Genomic DNA, 18,447 nt, shown 5'->3' on the forward strand with positions numbered 1-18,447 from the left:
TATATTTTTTAGAGATGGGGAATAAATTTTAAGAAAACATTTTCTAAAAATATTCGTGTGGGTTAAGCTAATTTTCCTAAGTAAAGCTTTGTCTAAATCTAACACTCCCTTCAAAAATGGCTAAAATAAGAAATAACTGTTCTGCATGTTAGGCCCGGGGTTTATAATTTTTAAAAATTGTAGACATTTATTTCTTGATAACTTTAATATGAATGAAGTATATAAAATTCAGTCAGTATGTAATGCAGTATAAACTTTCAAAAAAATTTTGAAAGCTATTTTAACCGAAGGAAGGTAGAGCAAAAGAACAAAAAACATGTTTCAATATTAAGAGATGAGAATTGATTTTTTTGAAAAAGTTTTTTTTACTATCTACGAGTATATACGTACTGTAGGTAATGAATTTGTTTTAATAAAGTTTTTCTTTAAAATTCCTTTGAAGAAAATGTAAATTTGGGTTTTTAGCGATATTTCCTCACCCCTTAAACTGATATAATTTGGAAAAAACTTTTATAAATGTCTCATATAAAAATATTTGTGCCAAATTTGAAAAATTTGGTTTGGTCAATCTGAAATATAAGGAAAAAAGCAGACCGTCATGCATACGTACATCCATATGTTTTTTGTTTTTTTTTTGGCCTAGATGAACTCTTTGGACAATAAAAGGTAAAGATTTCCAAAAACCCTTGATACCTCATTTCCACGTGATCACCATACTTTCCCATTTTAATATTGTTATTCTACCTACATTCGTCGGGAAAGTAAAATACGTCCTTTTTTTAAATATATTGAACAAGAAGATTTTGCATTCTTAGGATTGCATAAAATTTAATTTAGTTTAATAAGAAAGATACATATTTTTAATGAAGTCGGTTGATAATATATAGATTATGATACTTGTGGGAATTTAAGTATAGGTACAAATTTATTTGATATTATGCTTCACATTTTACTCTATTACTTTTTTCCTAATGTGTACGTTGCAATCTAATCAAAAAGTGAACACTAAGTAATCCTATCACGATCCAATGAGATGAGGATGATGCGTATGTTTGAAATGAGGTATAGTTTTGTACAGACTCAGGCCGACCATTCCTGAGTCGTGTAGTTATCCCTAACCATCAAAGTACATCGGTATCCGATGTCCCTTATACAAATCCGTATAAAAGCAACTAACTTTTACTTGGATTCGAACCTCAGAATCTTCGAATTCGAAAATCAGCTGTTAAACAACTTATTTGCATCAACGAGTTAACCATTAGAGACCAGCCGGGTGGGTTTTTTTCATTCTGGTGCTTTTTTAATCATTACTTACACTGATAAAAAATTCATGAAAATACATCAATTTTTACATAAACTGTTACTGTTCATAATAAACTGACGGAGCAGCGGTGAATTGTGAAACAATATAATCTCAAAATAAATAAAATCATATACGTAATTTATTAAGCAAAATAAAATGGTAAGAAAATTTTGTTCAACTATTTTTTTTATGGATTAGAGCGGTTTTAATTCCCCTATATACATTAAATATTCCTCTTATACTGTAACATCTTACAGTAATTTTTATTTTATTAGAGTTTTATTTTTTATCACAAATTTTAATAATGGTTCTGTAACAAAAATATGTTAAAAATAACTTATTTTTATTTCAGAAAATCTTTCTAATAACGTTATAGAATACTTACCTAATTATTATTATTTTTGTTGTTATTATTATTACTCATATTATTACCTAATCATTAATAAAATTAGTTTAAAATTAACTTTTGTGTTATAAACGTGAATCATTAAACAATACAAACGTTTTTAAACCTTGATTTAAATAATTACTTAAAATAGTAATGAAGAACCATAGTAAACAATTTTTCGGACAAATTGCAAACACGAAAACGCTCAAAGATCATTAACAAAGGTGTTGTTTAAAATTGGTAAAGCTACATCCCCTTTTCAATTATTAAACGATTATCATCAGTAGACAATGAAGACAAAAACAGGAATAAATTTTTTTATTCATAACTAAATAAATTTAATATATTAACCCAAAAAGAAAAACTAATGAGTACAAATTGACGAACAGAACTTACGAAACCCTTTAGTAATAAACTTTTTAGTGGTTTTTTAAATACGGCTTACTTTTCAATTAATACTTCTAAATAATTTAATTATTCTTTTCTCATTTATTCGCTGTATTAATTTTAAATAATTAATAGGTACTAAGAAAAAAGTAAACATATAAGGAAGTAAAATTTACTCTTACTTTATAAAAACGTATTTTTCCTTAACAACTGAAATGACTATTTAGTTTTAAATTTGAAGTAAAGTTTTTGTAACTGGTTTTTGAGTGTAATCTTGTTTCCAAACTCATTAATACTGCGTAATAATTTACAAAATTTAATGAATAATTTTCTAAATTAAAAAAATAATGTAAAGTTAGTTACATACATCGAATCCGTATCTCCTCCTGTATGTGCAACAACATCACACATGGGTGTTCTTCTACCACCAACTTTCTGAGTTCGTTTTACGTTACGAGGCACAGAAAAGCTTGATCTACGTCGCTGTTGCCTTTGTAATTGTTGTAATCTGTAACATAAAATCCATAATTTTTAAAAACGCTTAATTAATTTTTATTAATATTATATAGTAATTCATTTATATGAACAAACCACCACCAAACCCATTTTTAGTTTAATTTTCAATCGTATTATTTGATTTTGATTTATTATTTAAAAAACCGCTCTGGACAGCAGCGATATTGTAAACTAAATTAGTTTTCAGTAAAGAAAATCAAGCAACTACTCAATTTATAGGCTGGCACTTGCGTTTCCATGACAAGTCATATATTAGATAAATTTAATACTATATTTGGATATTAAGACTACATCTTAGACATTAGGTGTACAACAAATTATATTTGAATTTTAAAAATCAAAACTGAAACAGCTAAATAACAATTCTGCTATTCAAGCTAATGTTATTTAATGAACATCTGTATTGGGAAAGAGCTTTGTGTTCGCATGATATTACCATAAATCATACTGCAGGTTTTAATTTAACGTGAAATTTATAGTGTAGCAGTTAATCATCATCAAAACAGATGTGACAGTCATTATTATTTCAGTTCATTTACTTTATTTTTTGATAACTCAAAAAAAAAGAAAAATATTCATAGATAATGCAAAATAATTTATGTTATTCTCACCCATTATTTGACGTTAGATGAATAAATTACATCTAGATTCATTATATGCACGATATCAAGTTGAGTTGAAATAGTTATAATTTTATATTTTATTAGAGAAGTTATATATATATATAATGTATATGTATGTTGTATACATTATATATGTAAGTTAGTTATTAATATATTTTACATATTTTTCAAATACCTGCAGAAAAGGTTACTGCTTGAATTTGAAAAGTAAAATATTCCGTATTTAAATTTTTTTTAAAAATAAGAAAAACAATAAAATATTTCGAGCGCTTTCAGCTGTAACTCATCTTCATATTCCACGAACGAAAAATCGTGAAATTCTGTATTTAATACAAAAGGAATTCGCCAAACAATAAAATACTTGTAGTGCTTCCGGCTATAACATCGTCAGATTTTATGAAGTTAAAAACGTGGAAAATTCTGTATTTTAATTTAAAAAAAAGAAAAAAAATACAAGAAACAATAATATACGTCTGTTGCTTTCGACTGAAACACATCTTTAGATTCTATGAACTGAAAAACATGAAAATTCTGTATTTTAATTAAATCAAATACGAAAAAATAAAATACTTATAACGCTTTCGGCTGTAACATCTTCAGATTTTATTCATTTAAAAGGTGTGGTAATAATGAACATGATAAGATCATACAAGTGAACAATGATAAATAAATAAAAACATGTTTAAGTTTTATTTTACATGAAAATTAAGTATGTCACGAAAAAACTAAGAATTTCAAGACTTGTTTTATAAATTTAATTGTAAAAAGAGATTTTCAAATAAAATTTTTTTTGAACAATTCTTTTGAGTTAAGGTTACAGAAAAGTTCGTATTTTAATTTAAAAACATACAAAAAAAACAATAAAATAGTTCTAACGCTTTCGGGTGTAATACATCTTCAGATATTATGGATTAAAAACGTGTGGTAATAATGAACATGATAAAAATACACAATTGTACAATGACTAATAAATAATAATTTTATATAAATGCAGTTAAAACTCGTATAAAACCACAAAAAACTTGGTAAATTCAGATCGAGATTTATCAGTAACACTACTGAGGCGTAGAAAGTAGGAAAGATAGAAAGAAAAAAAGAAAATCCTTTACAATTTCATGTAATAGAATGTTGTTGAAAATTAGATGGATAAATGAAGTATGAAATGAAGGGGAATAGAAGAAGAATACATTTGTGTAAGGAGACGATTAAATACTAGATGCAGTATAAGGTTTAAATTTATTAAGCAATAAAGAGATCTGTGGAAGGTAAAACTGTAGAAAAGGATAAATTTTGGAATATTTAAACAAAATTAACAGAGGTTATAGAATGTAGAATACGTTAGATTTAAAAAATTAGTGTAAAATGAACGTATTGAAAAGTAGTATTAAACCAAATCAGTCAAATCTTTGATGACAAAAATAATATTGATGAAGTATATACCAAAACTCATAACAGAAATTTTCTTTAACAACCAGAAATTTTTGTAAAGAACGTTTAGATTATTTTTTTAAGTTACGGTAAATTAACTTCAACAGCAAAAGAATTTTTATTTATATCTTTCATTTGTTTTTAATTAATTAATTTTTTTAGTTAAAATGCAGTGCTTTGAACATCAATTTGTTTAGCAAACTATACGCTTTGCTGAGGGGTTGTTAGATTTTGTTTGTTATCTTTTCCTCTTCCATTTGACTGAGTACACATTGTTTTGAAGCTGTTGTTTATGATTAACTTTTATCTGAAATACTAATTACATACAATAATAATAGATCGATGGCTTCAATAAACCATTTTAAATTACTTTAAAATTTAATACTTTAATTTTAATTCAATATTTATTTTTTATTTTAATTCAATATTTACAGTGTTCGGAATAACAAAATTTTGTGTGTGGATGACTATTATAGCTTGATTGATACGAATTGTGATTGATTGTTATGAATATTATATTCCTTCCCAGAAATACTTTCAATAGCATCTTTCTTAGATGTATATTTGATAGCAGCAGATATCTTTTTTGCATGAAAGATCTTTGCTTGTGTCAGTCTGACTTTGATATTTTTTTTTTTTACTTGTTTAGCCTCCGGTAATCACCGTCAGGATGAATGAAGATGATGTGTATGAGTGTAAGTAAAGTGTAGTCTTGTACAGTCTCAGCTCGATCATTTCTGAGATGTGTGGTTAATTGAAACCCAACCATCAAAGAACACCGGTATCCACGATCTAGTATTCAAATCCATATAAAAGTAACTGCCTTTACTAGGATTTGAACTTTAGAACTCTCGACTTTGAAATCAGCTGATTTGCAGAGATTTTAATATTTTATTTTATCTTCTGTCATATTCGTTATTTATCTTCTTTATCTTATTTCTTTTCACAAAGTAATTTTTTCTCCTAGCAAAATAACAGAAGAGAAGATTATTTTGTTTTGTATTTCTGGAATAATTATCCTACAATCATGATAGTTATTGTAGTAATCTCTTTTTTATTAATTGTAGTAATTAGTATTCAGGGAGGTTGATTCTAATCAAAACTTAGAAAAAAATAATATCAACAAATGGGGTGATTAAGGTATTATTAAGGGAATGCTATATCTGAAAAGGAGCTATTCTTAACAAAAATTGCACTAGTTCAGGGTCTTTAACTTATCAAAAGATTGTAGTATTGAAATACTATTAAATTTTTTATTTACATAGTCTCTACTTACCAACAATCATTAATAATATGTTCGAGCGCATTCGGATTAGTAATCCATCCTCAGGAACATAAAACATTAAACTTTTACAATATTTTTTCCAACCCTTTGATGATTTATTTTTCTGTAATTTAAGTATTATTAGAGCAGGATATGTTTTGTAATCGGTTGTTATAGATTTGAGGCTATCAATAGATAATACCCTTTTCTTTAACACAACCGTTCTATGAGTATCTTACAACTTTTTTAAATTATTTTTTTTATATAAAACTAAGCTAAAACAAAAATATTTTAAGTAATAATTTAAGAGAAATAATCATTTTTAATATATGCACTAGTGTAATAGTTAAATTTTAAGCTCTAAAAAATATAAGAAAGTTCAGTAAAAATGTTACAGATTTTTTGATATGATATTTAGGAGATACAAAAATTCAAATACCCCGAGTTTTCAAAAATGGTGCCAAAACTGTTTTCATTCAAAGGGTAACATTTATTACTTTAACTGTAGGGAAAGTTTTGATGAATCTGTTTTTTTTCTGATTATTTTTCATACAGCTTTAGTAACCAGGCGATACTGCAAGATATCAGATAGATTATATCATGGTTAAGTAAAGATTTAGAAATCAACTCGTCGACTGCAAAACTTACCCTGAAGGAGTTATTGATAGCGACCATAATTTAGTGATAATGAAATGTTGATTAGGATTTAAAATCCTGAAGAAAAGGTGTCAGATGAATCGGTGGATTTAGAGAAGCTTGAGGAAGAGGAGGTAAAGAAGATTTTTGAGAAGGATATCGCAAGAAGTCTGAATAAAAAAGATAAGGTAGAAAATGTAGAAGAAGAATGAGAGAATGTTAAAAAGAAAATTCTTAAATCGGCAGAAGCGAACTTAGGCGGAACAAAGAGAACCGGTAGAAAACCCTTCAGACGATATATTGCAGCTGATAGATGAACGTAGAAAATATAAGAATGCTAGTGATGAAAAAAGTAAAAGGAAGTATCGGCAATTAAGAAATACTGTAAACAGGAAGTGCGAACTAGCGAAAGCAGAATGGATTAACGGAAAGTGATCAGAGTGAAAAGAGAAATGAACGTTGGTAAAATAAACGGAGCATACAGGAACGTTAAGGAAAATTTTGGGGTATATAAATTAAAATGTAATAATGAGGTAAACAAAGATGGTACACCGATTTATAATACGAAAGGGAAAGTAGGAAATATATGGATGAAATATATTGAAGAGTTATACGGAGGAAATAAATTAGAAAATGCTGTTAAAGAGGAAGAAGAGGAAATCGAAGATGATGAAAGGGGAGAAAAAATACTGAGATCTGAATTTAAGAGACCATTAAAAGATTTGAATGGCAGAATGGCTCCTGGAATAGACGGAATACCTGTAGAATTACTGCGCAGTGTAGATGATGAAGCTATTGATAGATTATACAAACTGGTGTGTAATATTTATGAAAAAGTGGAAGTTCCGTCAGTCTTCAAAAAGAGTGTTATAGTCATGATACTAAAGAAAGTAGGAGCAGATAAATATGAAGAATACAGAGCAATTAGCTTAACTAGCCATGCATCAAAATCTTAACTAGAATTCTGTGCAGAAGAATTGAGGGGAGAGCGGAAAAAGTATTAGGAGAAGACCAATTTGGTTTCAGGAAAAGTGTAGGGACAAAGAAAGCAATTTTAGGCCTCAGATTAATAGTAGAAGGAAGATTAAAGAAAAACAAACCAACATACTTGGCATTTATAGACCTAGAAAAGGCATTCCATAACGTAAACTGGAATAAAATGTTCAACATTTTAAAAAATGGGTTCAAATACAGAGATAGAAGAACGATTGCTAACATTTACAGGAACCAAACAGCAGCAGTAATAATTGAAGAACATAAGAAAGAAACTGTATTAAGAAAGGGAGTCCGACAAGGATGTTCCCTATCTCCGTTACTTTTTAATCTTTACATGGAACTAGCAGTTAATGATGTTAAAGAACAATTTAGATCCGGAGTAACAGTACAAGGTGAAAAGATAAAGATGCTACGATTTGCTGATGAAATAGTAATTCTAGCTGAGAGTAAAAAGGATTTAGAAGAAACAATGAACGGCATGCATGAAGTTCTACGCAAGAACTATTGCATGAAATTAAATAAGAACAAAACGAAAGTAACAAAATGTAGTAGAAATAACGAAGATGGACCGAATGTAAAAATAGGAAGAGAAAAGATTATGGAGGTAGAAGAATTCTGTTACTTGGCAAGTAGAATTACTAAAGATGGTCGAAGCAGAAGCGATATAAAATGCCGAATAGTACAGGCGAAACAAGCCTTCAGTCAGAAATATAATTTATTTACATCAAAAATTAATTTAAACATCAGAAAAATATTTTTGAAAGTATATGTTTGGAGCATAGCTTTATATAGAAGTGAAACTTGGACGATCGGAGTATCTGAGAAAAAAAGATTGGAAGCTTTTGAAATGTGGTGCTATAGGAGAATGTTAAAAATCAGATGGGTGGATAAAGTGACAAATGAAGAGGTGTTGCGGCAAATAAATGAAGAAAGAAGCATTTGGAAAAATAGTTAAAAGAAGAGACAGACTTATAGGCCACATATTAAGGCATCCTGGAATAGTCGCTTTAATGCTGGAGGGACAGGTAGAAGGAAAAAATTGTCCAGGCAGGCAACGTAATTGTTAGGGATGTAGGATGTAGCGGGTGTAATGAAATTAAACGACTAGCACTGGATAGGGAATCTTCAGTCAAATGACTGAAGATAAAAAAAAGAAGAAAACAGCTTTAGTGGAAGATATTCATATATAAGAGAAAAATTATTTACATAAACGTGCCGAAAATATTTTTAAGTTTTTCTTATTGTTATTTCTCGCTAATGGATCTTAATAGCGTAATATGTTGTTATTTAAGGTATTTTCACTCAAACGTATTTAGTAAAAACTTAGGTAAACTCAGTTAAAAAAAGTAAATACATTATTCCCATACACACGGCCGGTAACAGCTGTTTTAAATCGTTACATTCATATTGTTATTATGACAGTTTAGTTTTTTCAGCTTTGCGTTTTGTACAGTTTTAGATATATATGTGTGTTTTATATTTACATATAAACATACATATGGACAGAATTCTTGTACGCCTATCCGTATTTTGAATAAAATTTTTATATTTAACGAAATAAAATTTTCAGAAACGTAAAACTGACTTATAAAAAATCGTTATTATTAATTATAAAGCAATGTTTCAAATTTTTTTTATTAAATTTTGAATTCTTGAAGTCGGCTTCTTATTAAAGTAAAGGTTAGCTAGTGATTGATGGTATTTTAAAATTATATTTTTATACTTACTACCCTCCTCTCAAAATTTGTTTCAATTAATTCGCCATTTTCGGTGCGATTGTAAACTAATTTCAATTTATTTGATTATTTAAACCAAGTGACATAAATTATTTCAAAAAATGTAGTCATTAGATGATTAATCCATATTTTATTAATATATTTGATTAATGACTATGTATGTATTTACTTCTTTATTTATTTATGTAATTTATATGATTACTTGCGCTTCTCGTCGTGGTCAGTTTTTTTTAATTTTATGTTTTTTAGTCAAATAACAGGAAGCAAGTGCAGCCAGTCGCGTCGCTCATACAGTAACAGCGGCAGTAGCTATTTTAGTTGAGCCGCCACGCCGTGTACTTTCACAACCTTAAAAAATCGAATTTCAAAACGGTATTAAAATATTAAAATGTTTTTTAGATATTTATCTAAAAGAGTATTTGCAAGCCCAACTCAACTGAATATCTCATTTAATGTAATTGGAAATGGGGAAAATTTGCAATCATTATTCAATTTGAACAACCTACTTTTCTTCACCACTTTCAAGGTCGAATTTCGAAAAATCTAGAAATTAGTTTTTAGATATTCACTTCAATATTACACATACAAAAAATCAAGTTGATATCTTCATTTGTAATGGAGAAATTCAAAAATAGTAAATTTTATTGTTATTTCCTTTTAACCCTTTAAACCCGGAATTTCAAATAATTCCTTTCTTGGTGTGCACTTACACCGTAAGAAGAACGAGTATATAAATTTTCATCAATTTATCTTCACTAGATTTTGTGGTCGTTGATTATGAATTGCTCACGACATGTTCTTTTATAAATATAGGAAGGACTTTTTAAAAATTTAATTCCGTAATTATTATATTCTAAGCCTTTATTATTATTATAATTTTAATTAGTACTGTATAACTTATTATATTTATGGAATTTTTTTTTTTAGTTTTAATTGCCCTTCTTTTAACTCCTGTGTACTTATATCACGTAGACGCATCCGAAGCGCGACATTATATCCACTCAAATGTTCACGAGTTTTACTTTTACGGTACCGGTTCATAACATTTGCTACAGTTAATTTTTTACTTTATCCGTACTTCAAACTTTCCTCAACCCAAAAGTATTTCAAGATGATATGCTTTTTCTATATCGCCTCTCATAAAATATCTTTCTTTTAATACTTATAATCCTTTTTCTTTCTTTTTCATTTGTTTCCCAGTTTTCTTTCCTGGAATCATAATTCTAGAGCTATGCTGCAAGAAGGAATGTATGGTAATCAGAAAAAATGGGATATTTTTTTTTCATGTCTCTACGTTTTATGACCCAGGGTCCTCAAAATTAAAAGGAATAGGGGTTAATACTCGTACAAGATATGTACGCGTGTTTGAAGCTTAATAACGTTTGATTGGATGAACCAATTTTGATGAAATTTGTATATATGAAACAATTTTTTGGTCAATATCACCAGTGGGTGGAGTAGATAGTTTCTTTTGGGTCAATTTTATCAAAATCTTACAATAATTGCCCCACTTTATATTAAGCTTCAGTACAAGTGGATATGCTTATCTTACTATTTTATGTAAAAATTTGCTCCGAATTCTTCCCTTTCCCAAAATAAAAAAAAAGGTTTTTATTTATTGCATAATTTTTAACAGAATTTTTCAAATTATCGGTTAAAATATCGATTTTTGGAATTTTTTAAACTTTTTTCATGTATCGTTATTTTTCCATTATATTCAATAAATAACCAATGCCAGGAAAGTACAACTTTGTTGTCGGTTTACTTTCTGTTATAATATTTTTCCTTTTTCATTAAATTTGTAGTAGTTTCGAAAATTGAATGATTTTTTATTTTTTTATTTCTTAGTTAATTGTAAAATTCTGATTCATTGTAAGCCAAAAAATTTTTAAAAAATTCAATTTATCCATCTTTTTCATAAAGTGAGTAATAAAGTTTTTCGTAATAGGACCATGAATTTAAAATTTTATTTCTTCGTAAACTACTAAGCATATGTTTAAACTGAAGATATTAAACCGATTTTATAATTTTATGTGTCCAATCTCAATCATTTGTCATGAACGACGGAATCAATTTTTAAAAAAAACTTGCACAATGAACTCTTAATTAAAATCATACCTGTATTTTTACTTGAAATGTTTACGTAGAGGCCACTCTGGATGAAAAAGTATTTTTTCTTGTATTTATTTATTCTGCATGCGCTTTAAGAAAATTTATCGGCCAGAGGTTTAGCAAACTATTTTTTGAACATTTATAATTTACTAAGAAAATTATTATAATGAGGTCGATAGTTTTATTAAACATTTTTGTGGTTTAGCCTACTCGCTGATAATGCCTCTATGAAAAGGATTCTAGTTATACAGATTAAAATGAATAATAATTAAATTGCAGTTGAAACCATTTATAAAAATTTTAACTGATGTTAATTGGCAAACCTAGTTTTTAATTTACACGATTAGAATGAATTTTATCAAATAATTACACCGATTAAAAAAGCAATAAATCAAGTTTGTAACGAATAACAACTTCCGCAGAATTTAATCTCTTTGATATAGAGAACCGCTTTCTTGGTAATCTCGTATGGTTTATTTGTTGAGAATATATGTTTAACAAAAAAATTCAATGGATAATTTAAAGCAAATAAATTCTTACTGGAAAGTAAGCTTTACAGTAAACATTTTTGAAATTTCAAACGAACCCTTCGTTCTCCCACTTTCAGCAACATTTTTCTTGTGATTTATTCACTAGACAAGTTTTTAGTAAGATATTTTATGGGTAAGAATTAAAGAAAATAGATTAGTTAGAAAACTTTTTTATATAACATTTATCTGAATTTTGATCCCATCCGGCTAATCGATTTCATCTAATTATCGGATTAATTCAAATTGTTTTTATAAACAATAAACGATCACTAATCCTTGGCTAGAAAGGTAATGAAATGAAGCAGACATATTAACCACAAAAAAAATAAAAATTTAGCTCATTTTTTTCTTTAACTATTATGAAACGAATTAACTTAAAAAAGTTAACAATCAGGTTGATGGCAAAAGTTTTACTCAAAAAAGAGAAACAATTTAATAATTAATTTTGATATTGCTAAACTATTCTAATATATGAATAACTTTATCGATACATACATGGTAATACTGTCACTGACACGGTCATCATTAATATTCCGGTTTCCCAGAATAAATCTAGAATTTGAAATATTTATTTCGTAGGGGATCCTGAGGAGACATGAGAATAAACCATTTTAATTAATTAAATATCCATTTGCTGAAAAAGGCCGTCGACGCCCTTACCTCCGAGGAATTGTTACGTGACATGAGGAAGACTGCTGGGGATTCGGTCACTATTGGTGTCCTCTCCCTGCGGCCGTCGTATGGGGAAACTAAGGTGGCGACAGTGGCGGTTCCGCCACTGCTGGCCGAGAAACTGCTAAAGGTTGGCCGACTTCGTGTAGGATGGATATCTTGTTGGGTTTCGAGGAGGTCTGCCGAGGAACGATGCTATTTGTGTTGGGGCATAGGACACTGGGCAGGGTCCTGCAGCGACCCCGACAAAAGGGAGCGTTGTTTTAATTGTGGAGCTGAGGGGCACCTCCAGAAGGACTGCCAAACGGAGGCTAAATAATCGCTATGCAGAACTCGCGGGCATTCACTTCGGGGATCGGGGCTGTAGGGTCAGCAGCAAAATATGAGTCCCGTCACCTTATTTACTTATGGAGGGCCTAAGATTGGGACAGCCCCGTCCAGGAGGGCAGGGTCGCTTAGGTGCCCCACTCTCGTTGATTGGACGGAGACTCCCTTGTGTCTTCAACATGGAGGGCAAAGTAAGTCCGTAGTATTGGTGGGGGATCCCTTTGGGGTTTCCCATTTGAAGCGTGGCGTCAAGACCGGAGTCCGGTGAGGAGATCCCTTGGGGCCCCTTATTAGAGGTATGGCGTATAATTAAAAGACCGGATCCCGGCTACCTGGAAGAATTTTAGTTCCCGACGAGGTAGTTTGAGGCGTTGGCACCCCTGAGTGAATGCTCACCCCTAAGCTGAGTAAATGCTTAATTTCTAATCCAGCTCCGGAGGGGGCCAATGATGTACTAGAAAAGAAATAATAAATAAATAAATTGAGGTAAATAAATAGGGAATAAAAAGTGATGCCGATACTGGAAAACCAAAACTGTTTTTTTTAATCGTTTATTCAACCTTGCGGCCGATCCTGATTTAATATGAACACAGCCCCAAGGAAAACTCAGAGTGAATTAACTCCTGCACTTTTTTCGCCATCTTAGTACGGATGATCTTGACCAACATCGTGGACACCGCTTACCACGCCCGTTCGGTTTGCAGCAGCATAGTTCCAATGATGTTATCTGGAGAAAACGCGCCTCTATTCTTCAGGAACTGATCGAACACGAACACCGTGTGTTCTGCGGTGTCCAAACTTTTGAAACCTGACAGGCAGTAAGTTAGTTCTACAAGTTCTACAGAGTCTTCAATCACTAGTAAGGCGAGCAAAATATTTTGTCAAAACCAGCTGTGTGGTGCAACTTTCAACAATATTTTGATTAATATTTAGTACACGTTTAGAAATTTTCTTTAAATATCACCCCGTCCTAAAAAATAATAATATGGGTTAAGCTGACATTCGGTAATAATAAATTTGTAGGAATAGGAACTTGGAATTGAGAACCGATGAATATGACTTCGTAAGTCATTGAAATTGATATCGAAGTTCTAATGTCTTACGAAATTCCCTTTAAACCATCCTCAATCCTAGGTTCGGGATTTCTTTATGCTACATCCTAATTTTGAACAGATAAAAGAGTTTTATATTTACAGTTTATGTCCCGAAAATGCTGTTAACATCGTAATCGGATGTAATGTATTGTTATGGTACTTATTTATAACTCGCATTATATAAGGGAGAAAGGCCACATCGAGATGATATCAAAAATTCTCTAGCACCCGGAAGAGCCAAAGTTGAAATTTAGTATTATTTCTAAAAGGTGGCATTTGGAAAAAAGTAAGCAAAGATTAGTTTTAATTATCAATCTCTCTCTATAAGCGGAGTAAAGGAGGATTAGAAGTTTAAAAATGTAATAATTTCTTATTTACTGTTAAATTAGTGAGTAATTTAATAGCAGTTTATTACATTTCTTAACCTAAAACTTGATTCTATTAAAGTAGTTGGGAGTATCCTACAAAGACGGATTTACTTTTAATAAAAAGTAAAAGTGAATATAAATGTACGTATTTGTGTAAGTGGGTGTCTAAAAAAGGAAAATTAAATTATTAATTTTAATTAATAATTATATATAGAGTGAGAGAGAGAGAGAGAGAGAGAGAGAGAGAGTGTGTGTGTGTGTGAGTGAGCGGGGAAAGAGTCATATCCATATGGCGTAGAACAAAAATAAATTTCATTAGAATACTTCTTGACAGATTAATAAAAGAAACATTCAAAATTAATTATTCTCGCGTTGTATAAAATTCATTGTTTTAATTAAAAATCAGACTGTTATCAACAATTGAAAGTAATATATTAAAAGACGTATTTCAACATTTCATGGTTGTACAAATTATATTTCACGCAATTCACGAAACATAATATATTTTAGTTAATAAAAGAGCTTTACATTTTTTTTGTAACATTTATGTATATATATTATTTCTATGAATAGATTATCTTTTTATATCGAAATAACACAACCATGCAATTTTGGTTATACTATCCGTATAACTGTAACAGTAAATTTATTCTGTTTATAAAGTAATAAATTATACCTTCAAAAGCAAACAAATAGAACTGGAATTTAACGAAAGGAGGTTGTAAGAAAACCACACGTGCGCGCGTGCACGTGTGTGAATACACACTAAATCTTTTATACTTCAATTGTGCGTGTTTTCAATAGCCAATATTGAAAGAAAAATATTATCCCTAAACGTTATTACTCATAAGTTTTAACAAATATACGCTCTTACCGATCGAAAATTTTGCTTTAAGTAATTGGTTTTTCAGCTGATATGGTTATTTTCACAAATAATAAAAATATATATGTAGTTTATGTAATAATTGGTTTTTACAAAATTATTTTTTTATTGTTAATTTGTTCTGCAGCATAATGGTTTAGGAAATTAATTAAAGAAAGTTCAGATGATGTTAAAAAATTTCGTTAACAAAGTGAGTTATTCATTATGAAATTTAGAATTTAAAATAATTTTAACTTTCCCCTCCACTACTACAGTTTATTAAAAAGTTGTAAAATTTATGGTACTTTTTTAACATTATACTTCGGAAAATATTTTTAAAATGTGTTTTTAACTGCGTATATTTAAAAATCTGGTATTTATCTATGATGCGTTAAACATTGAGCCATTAAGGTTTCCCTCGATGTATAGTCATTTGATATAAACGTTATCGTTTAACACTATCTGTAACTTTTAAGAGTTATCGATTATTTTAATTGTGATATTTTTTATATTGGATGCGATAGAACTTTAAACATTTTGGTTACAACTATTAGAATGAAGTAATAAAACTTATAAACTTATTTTACGTTAGTCCAATAACAAAATGTTCCCAAGTTAGTTATTCGTAACAATTGAAATAATCTTATCATGTGCTAGTATCATTTCAGTATCCATTCTTTGTACCGGATAATCTAAATCGTTTCTATTGGACAGGTTTATTTCGAAAATAAATCTTTCAAAGGTATAAAAGACGTGTTTCAGTTGGAAATTTCCTGTAACTGCAATTCCTAATAAATCAAGAGTATCACGTTTGATAAATAAATTTCATGAAACCTGCAGTATATAGAATCAAAAAGATCCTACCCTGCTGTGACCGTTAATAAAGGAATTTCTTTAAACCATTAAAGAAGAGAAAAAGCATTTAATTCTTCCCTAAGAAAATCTATTAGAGATTTATACTGACAGATCGCACTGTCATCAGTAACAAAAATCTAAACTACATAAAAGTTAATCGCATGCTTATCATATTTGTGTTATTCATTAATTGAAAGAACTAGACCGTGTAAAAGTTTATATCGTTGGCAATTTCGATTTAATCGATGAAGATTAGATCGGATCATAATGAGGTTCGTTTTCACCTGATTGGTTACGTGAACAAATAAAACAGTCAATAAATAATAGCCAACCATGGACCCACAAAAACCTCACACTTTTTACTAAAATTCTTCATTAGATACTTATAAAATTGGTGGTTGGTGTGAATTTCTCAACGCTCCACAGTAGATTCTTAATTTTTAACGTATCTGCAGATGGTAAAATCCATCATAAATTTAATTCAACAGTTTATGACACCGTTATTATTAAAACAAGGAATAGAATATCGAATTCAGTAAATGATCTAATTTTTTATTCTGCTAATGAAATGATTCCCATGCTGCATTATTTTCATGATCGCTTGGTCTCAAAAGACATAAACGTCATGACCTCCCGATCTTAACCACCAGATCACGATAAATAAATTTCACCCGATCAATAGCCATTAAATAATCTCGGGTTATTTAACGTGTATAGTTTCTCAGAAAGATTCTCATACATTTTCGAATGAACTGAAAACTAATATTGAAAATGAGATTCTAAATGTTACTGAACAAACATTGCGTAAGTAACGGTGAAAGTTATTAAACGGATAATTACCTAAACACTATTAAAGGTACAGATAATTTTAACTACTTTCTTTTAATTTGAGTCGAATACTATGATAAATATTGTTCAAATATACATTATCAAGTTAGAATTGCGTCTCTTTTGAGTCTGCTTATGTATTTGTGTTAGAATTATGAGATTTTAAGTTAAAACATTTACACAATCGGTTAAAAAATCACCTGTATTATTCTAGATATATAAAAATGTATAAAAAAGTGGAACGTTTTAAATATTGTTTTAACATTTTTTTTCGATTATTTTTTTAAATATTAATTTTTGATTCTACCTCTTGGTATACGTGATCACAAAAAAAGTTAATAATTTGATCCTTCGTTCGCTTTTACACCGTACCATTAAGATACAATTTAAGATACACAATTTTACTATTTATATATTTCATTCCTCGGTTCTGTTAATGTATTAAATTGTAATGAACATTGTGACATGAAACATTACCACTTAAATGAAATGTTGCTTCGTCACTAAAAATTAATTGCGGTAAGAATTTATCGTCTTCCATAACGACTAAGAGCATATCACAGAAATCACATTACATTTTCTTTTGTCACTTATACGAAGAGCTTGTATCAGTTGTGATCGGTATGACACGAAATGAAAACGTCATCCTAACACACGCCAAACAGTCATACGAGGAATCGCAACATCTTGGGTAGCGCGACGAGTGGACTTTTCTGGGCTCGCTAAAAAGCCTCATAAATTAGTAGTACATTTTCCTCTGAAGTGCGCGGTTACCCTGGACTTTTCCCCTTATGTAAACAACCCGTTTCTTCAAATAGTTTACACCAGCGACGAACTTTCTTAACCGATGGTGGATCAATCCTGAAACGCTGGATAGCCCGTTGAACGTATTACGGATTCCGTTTTGATAAAATTGTAGAACACAAAATGCCTTCTGTTACCTAGAGTCCATGTTATTGACAATTGAGGTTAGAGTACGTTTTGAGCAATAGTACTGCAATCTGACGGCCGGTATTTGATACTCTTAAATGCGTATTTTCAAATGGTGCTAACTTTATTCACTGACCATGCCTGATTGCTCAGGTGTATAGTTTTGAAATTCATTCTTTTTTATTCACGCTGTCTGTTATTGGCATTATAAAAAAATTTATGTACATAGATTTCCATATGAATATTGACGGTAACTACTTCAATAAAACTGAAAAAATAAAATATATAGCTAACTATACGTTTTCCATAAAAGCAAATAATGTTCTTTTATGGGTGAGGTATGTGGATGACATACTTGCAATATTTACATCTAACGTGGCATTAGAATATCAATTAATATTACACAAGCTAAATTCATTTGATGATAAGAATAAATTTACTACGGAAACAAACGATACAACAAGACCGTACAATTTTTTTGATATAAGCATAAAAATGAATAACTAAAACCGGATTGAAACGAACGTATACAGGAAACAGTTCTCCAATAATTCAACTACTCATAGAAACTCAAATAACCCATGATCGCATA

The 18,447-nt window shown here is 29.6% G+C and overlaps 1 protein-coding gene across 1 annotated transcript in view; it reads right to left on the reverse strand.

The window, feature by feature from the left end:
* LOC142326697 (potassium channel, subfamily K, member 13-like) overlaps positions 1 to 18,447 on the reverse strand; it is a 373,350-nt gene that overhangs the window by 64,953 nt on the left and 289,950 nt on the right. Inside the window, exon 6 of the mRNA XM_075369323.1 lies at positions 2,446 to 2,586. Within this exon, the coding sequence (XP_075225438.1) occupies positions 2,446 to 2,586 (141 nt within the window). The remainder of the gene's footprint in view (positions 1 to 2,445; positions 2,587 to 18,447) is intronic.

The sequence above is a fragment of the Lycorma delicatula genome, chromosome 6, assembly GCF_047948215.1.
Source record: "Lycorma delicatula isolate Av1 chromosome 6, ASM4794821v1, whole genome shotgun sequence".
Lineage (NCBI taxonomy): Eukaryota > Metazoa > Arthropoda > Insecta > Hemiptera > Fulgoridae > Lycorma > Lycorma delicatula.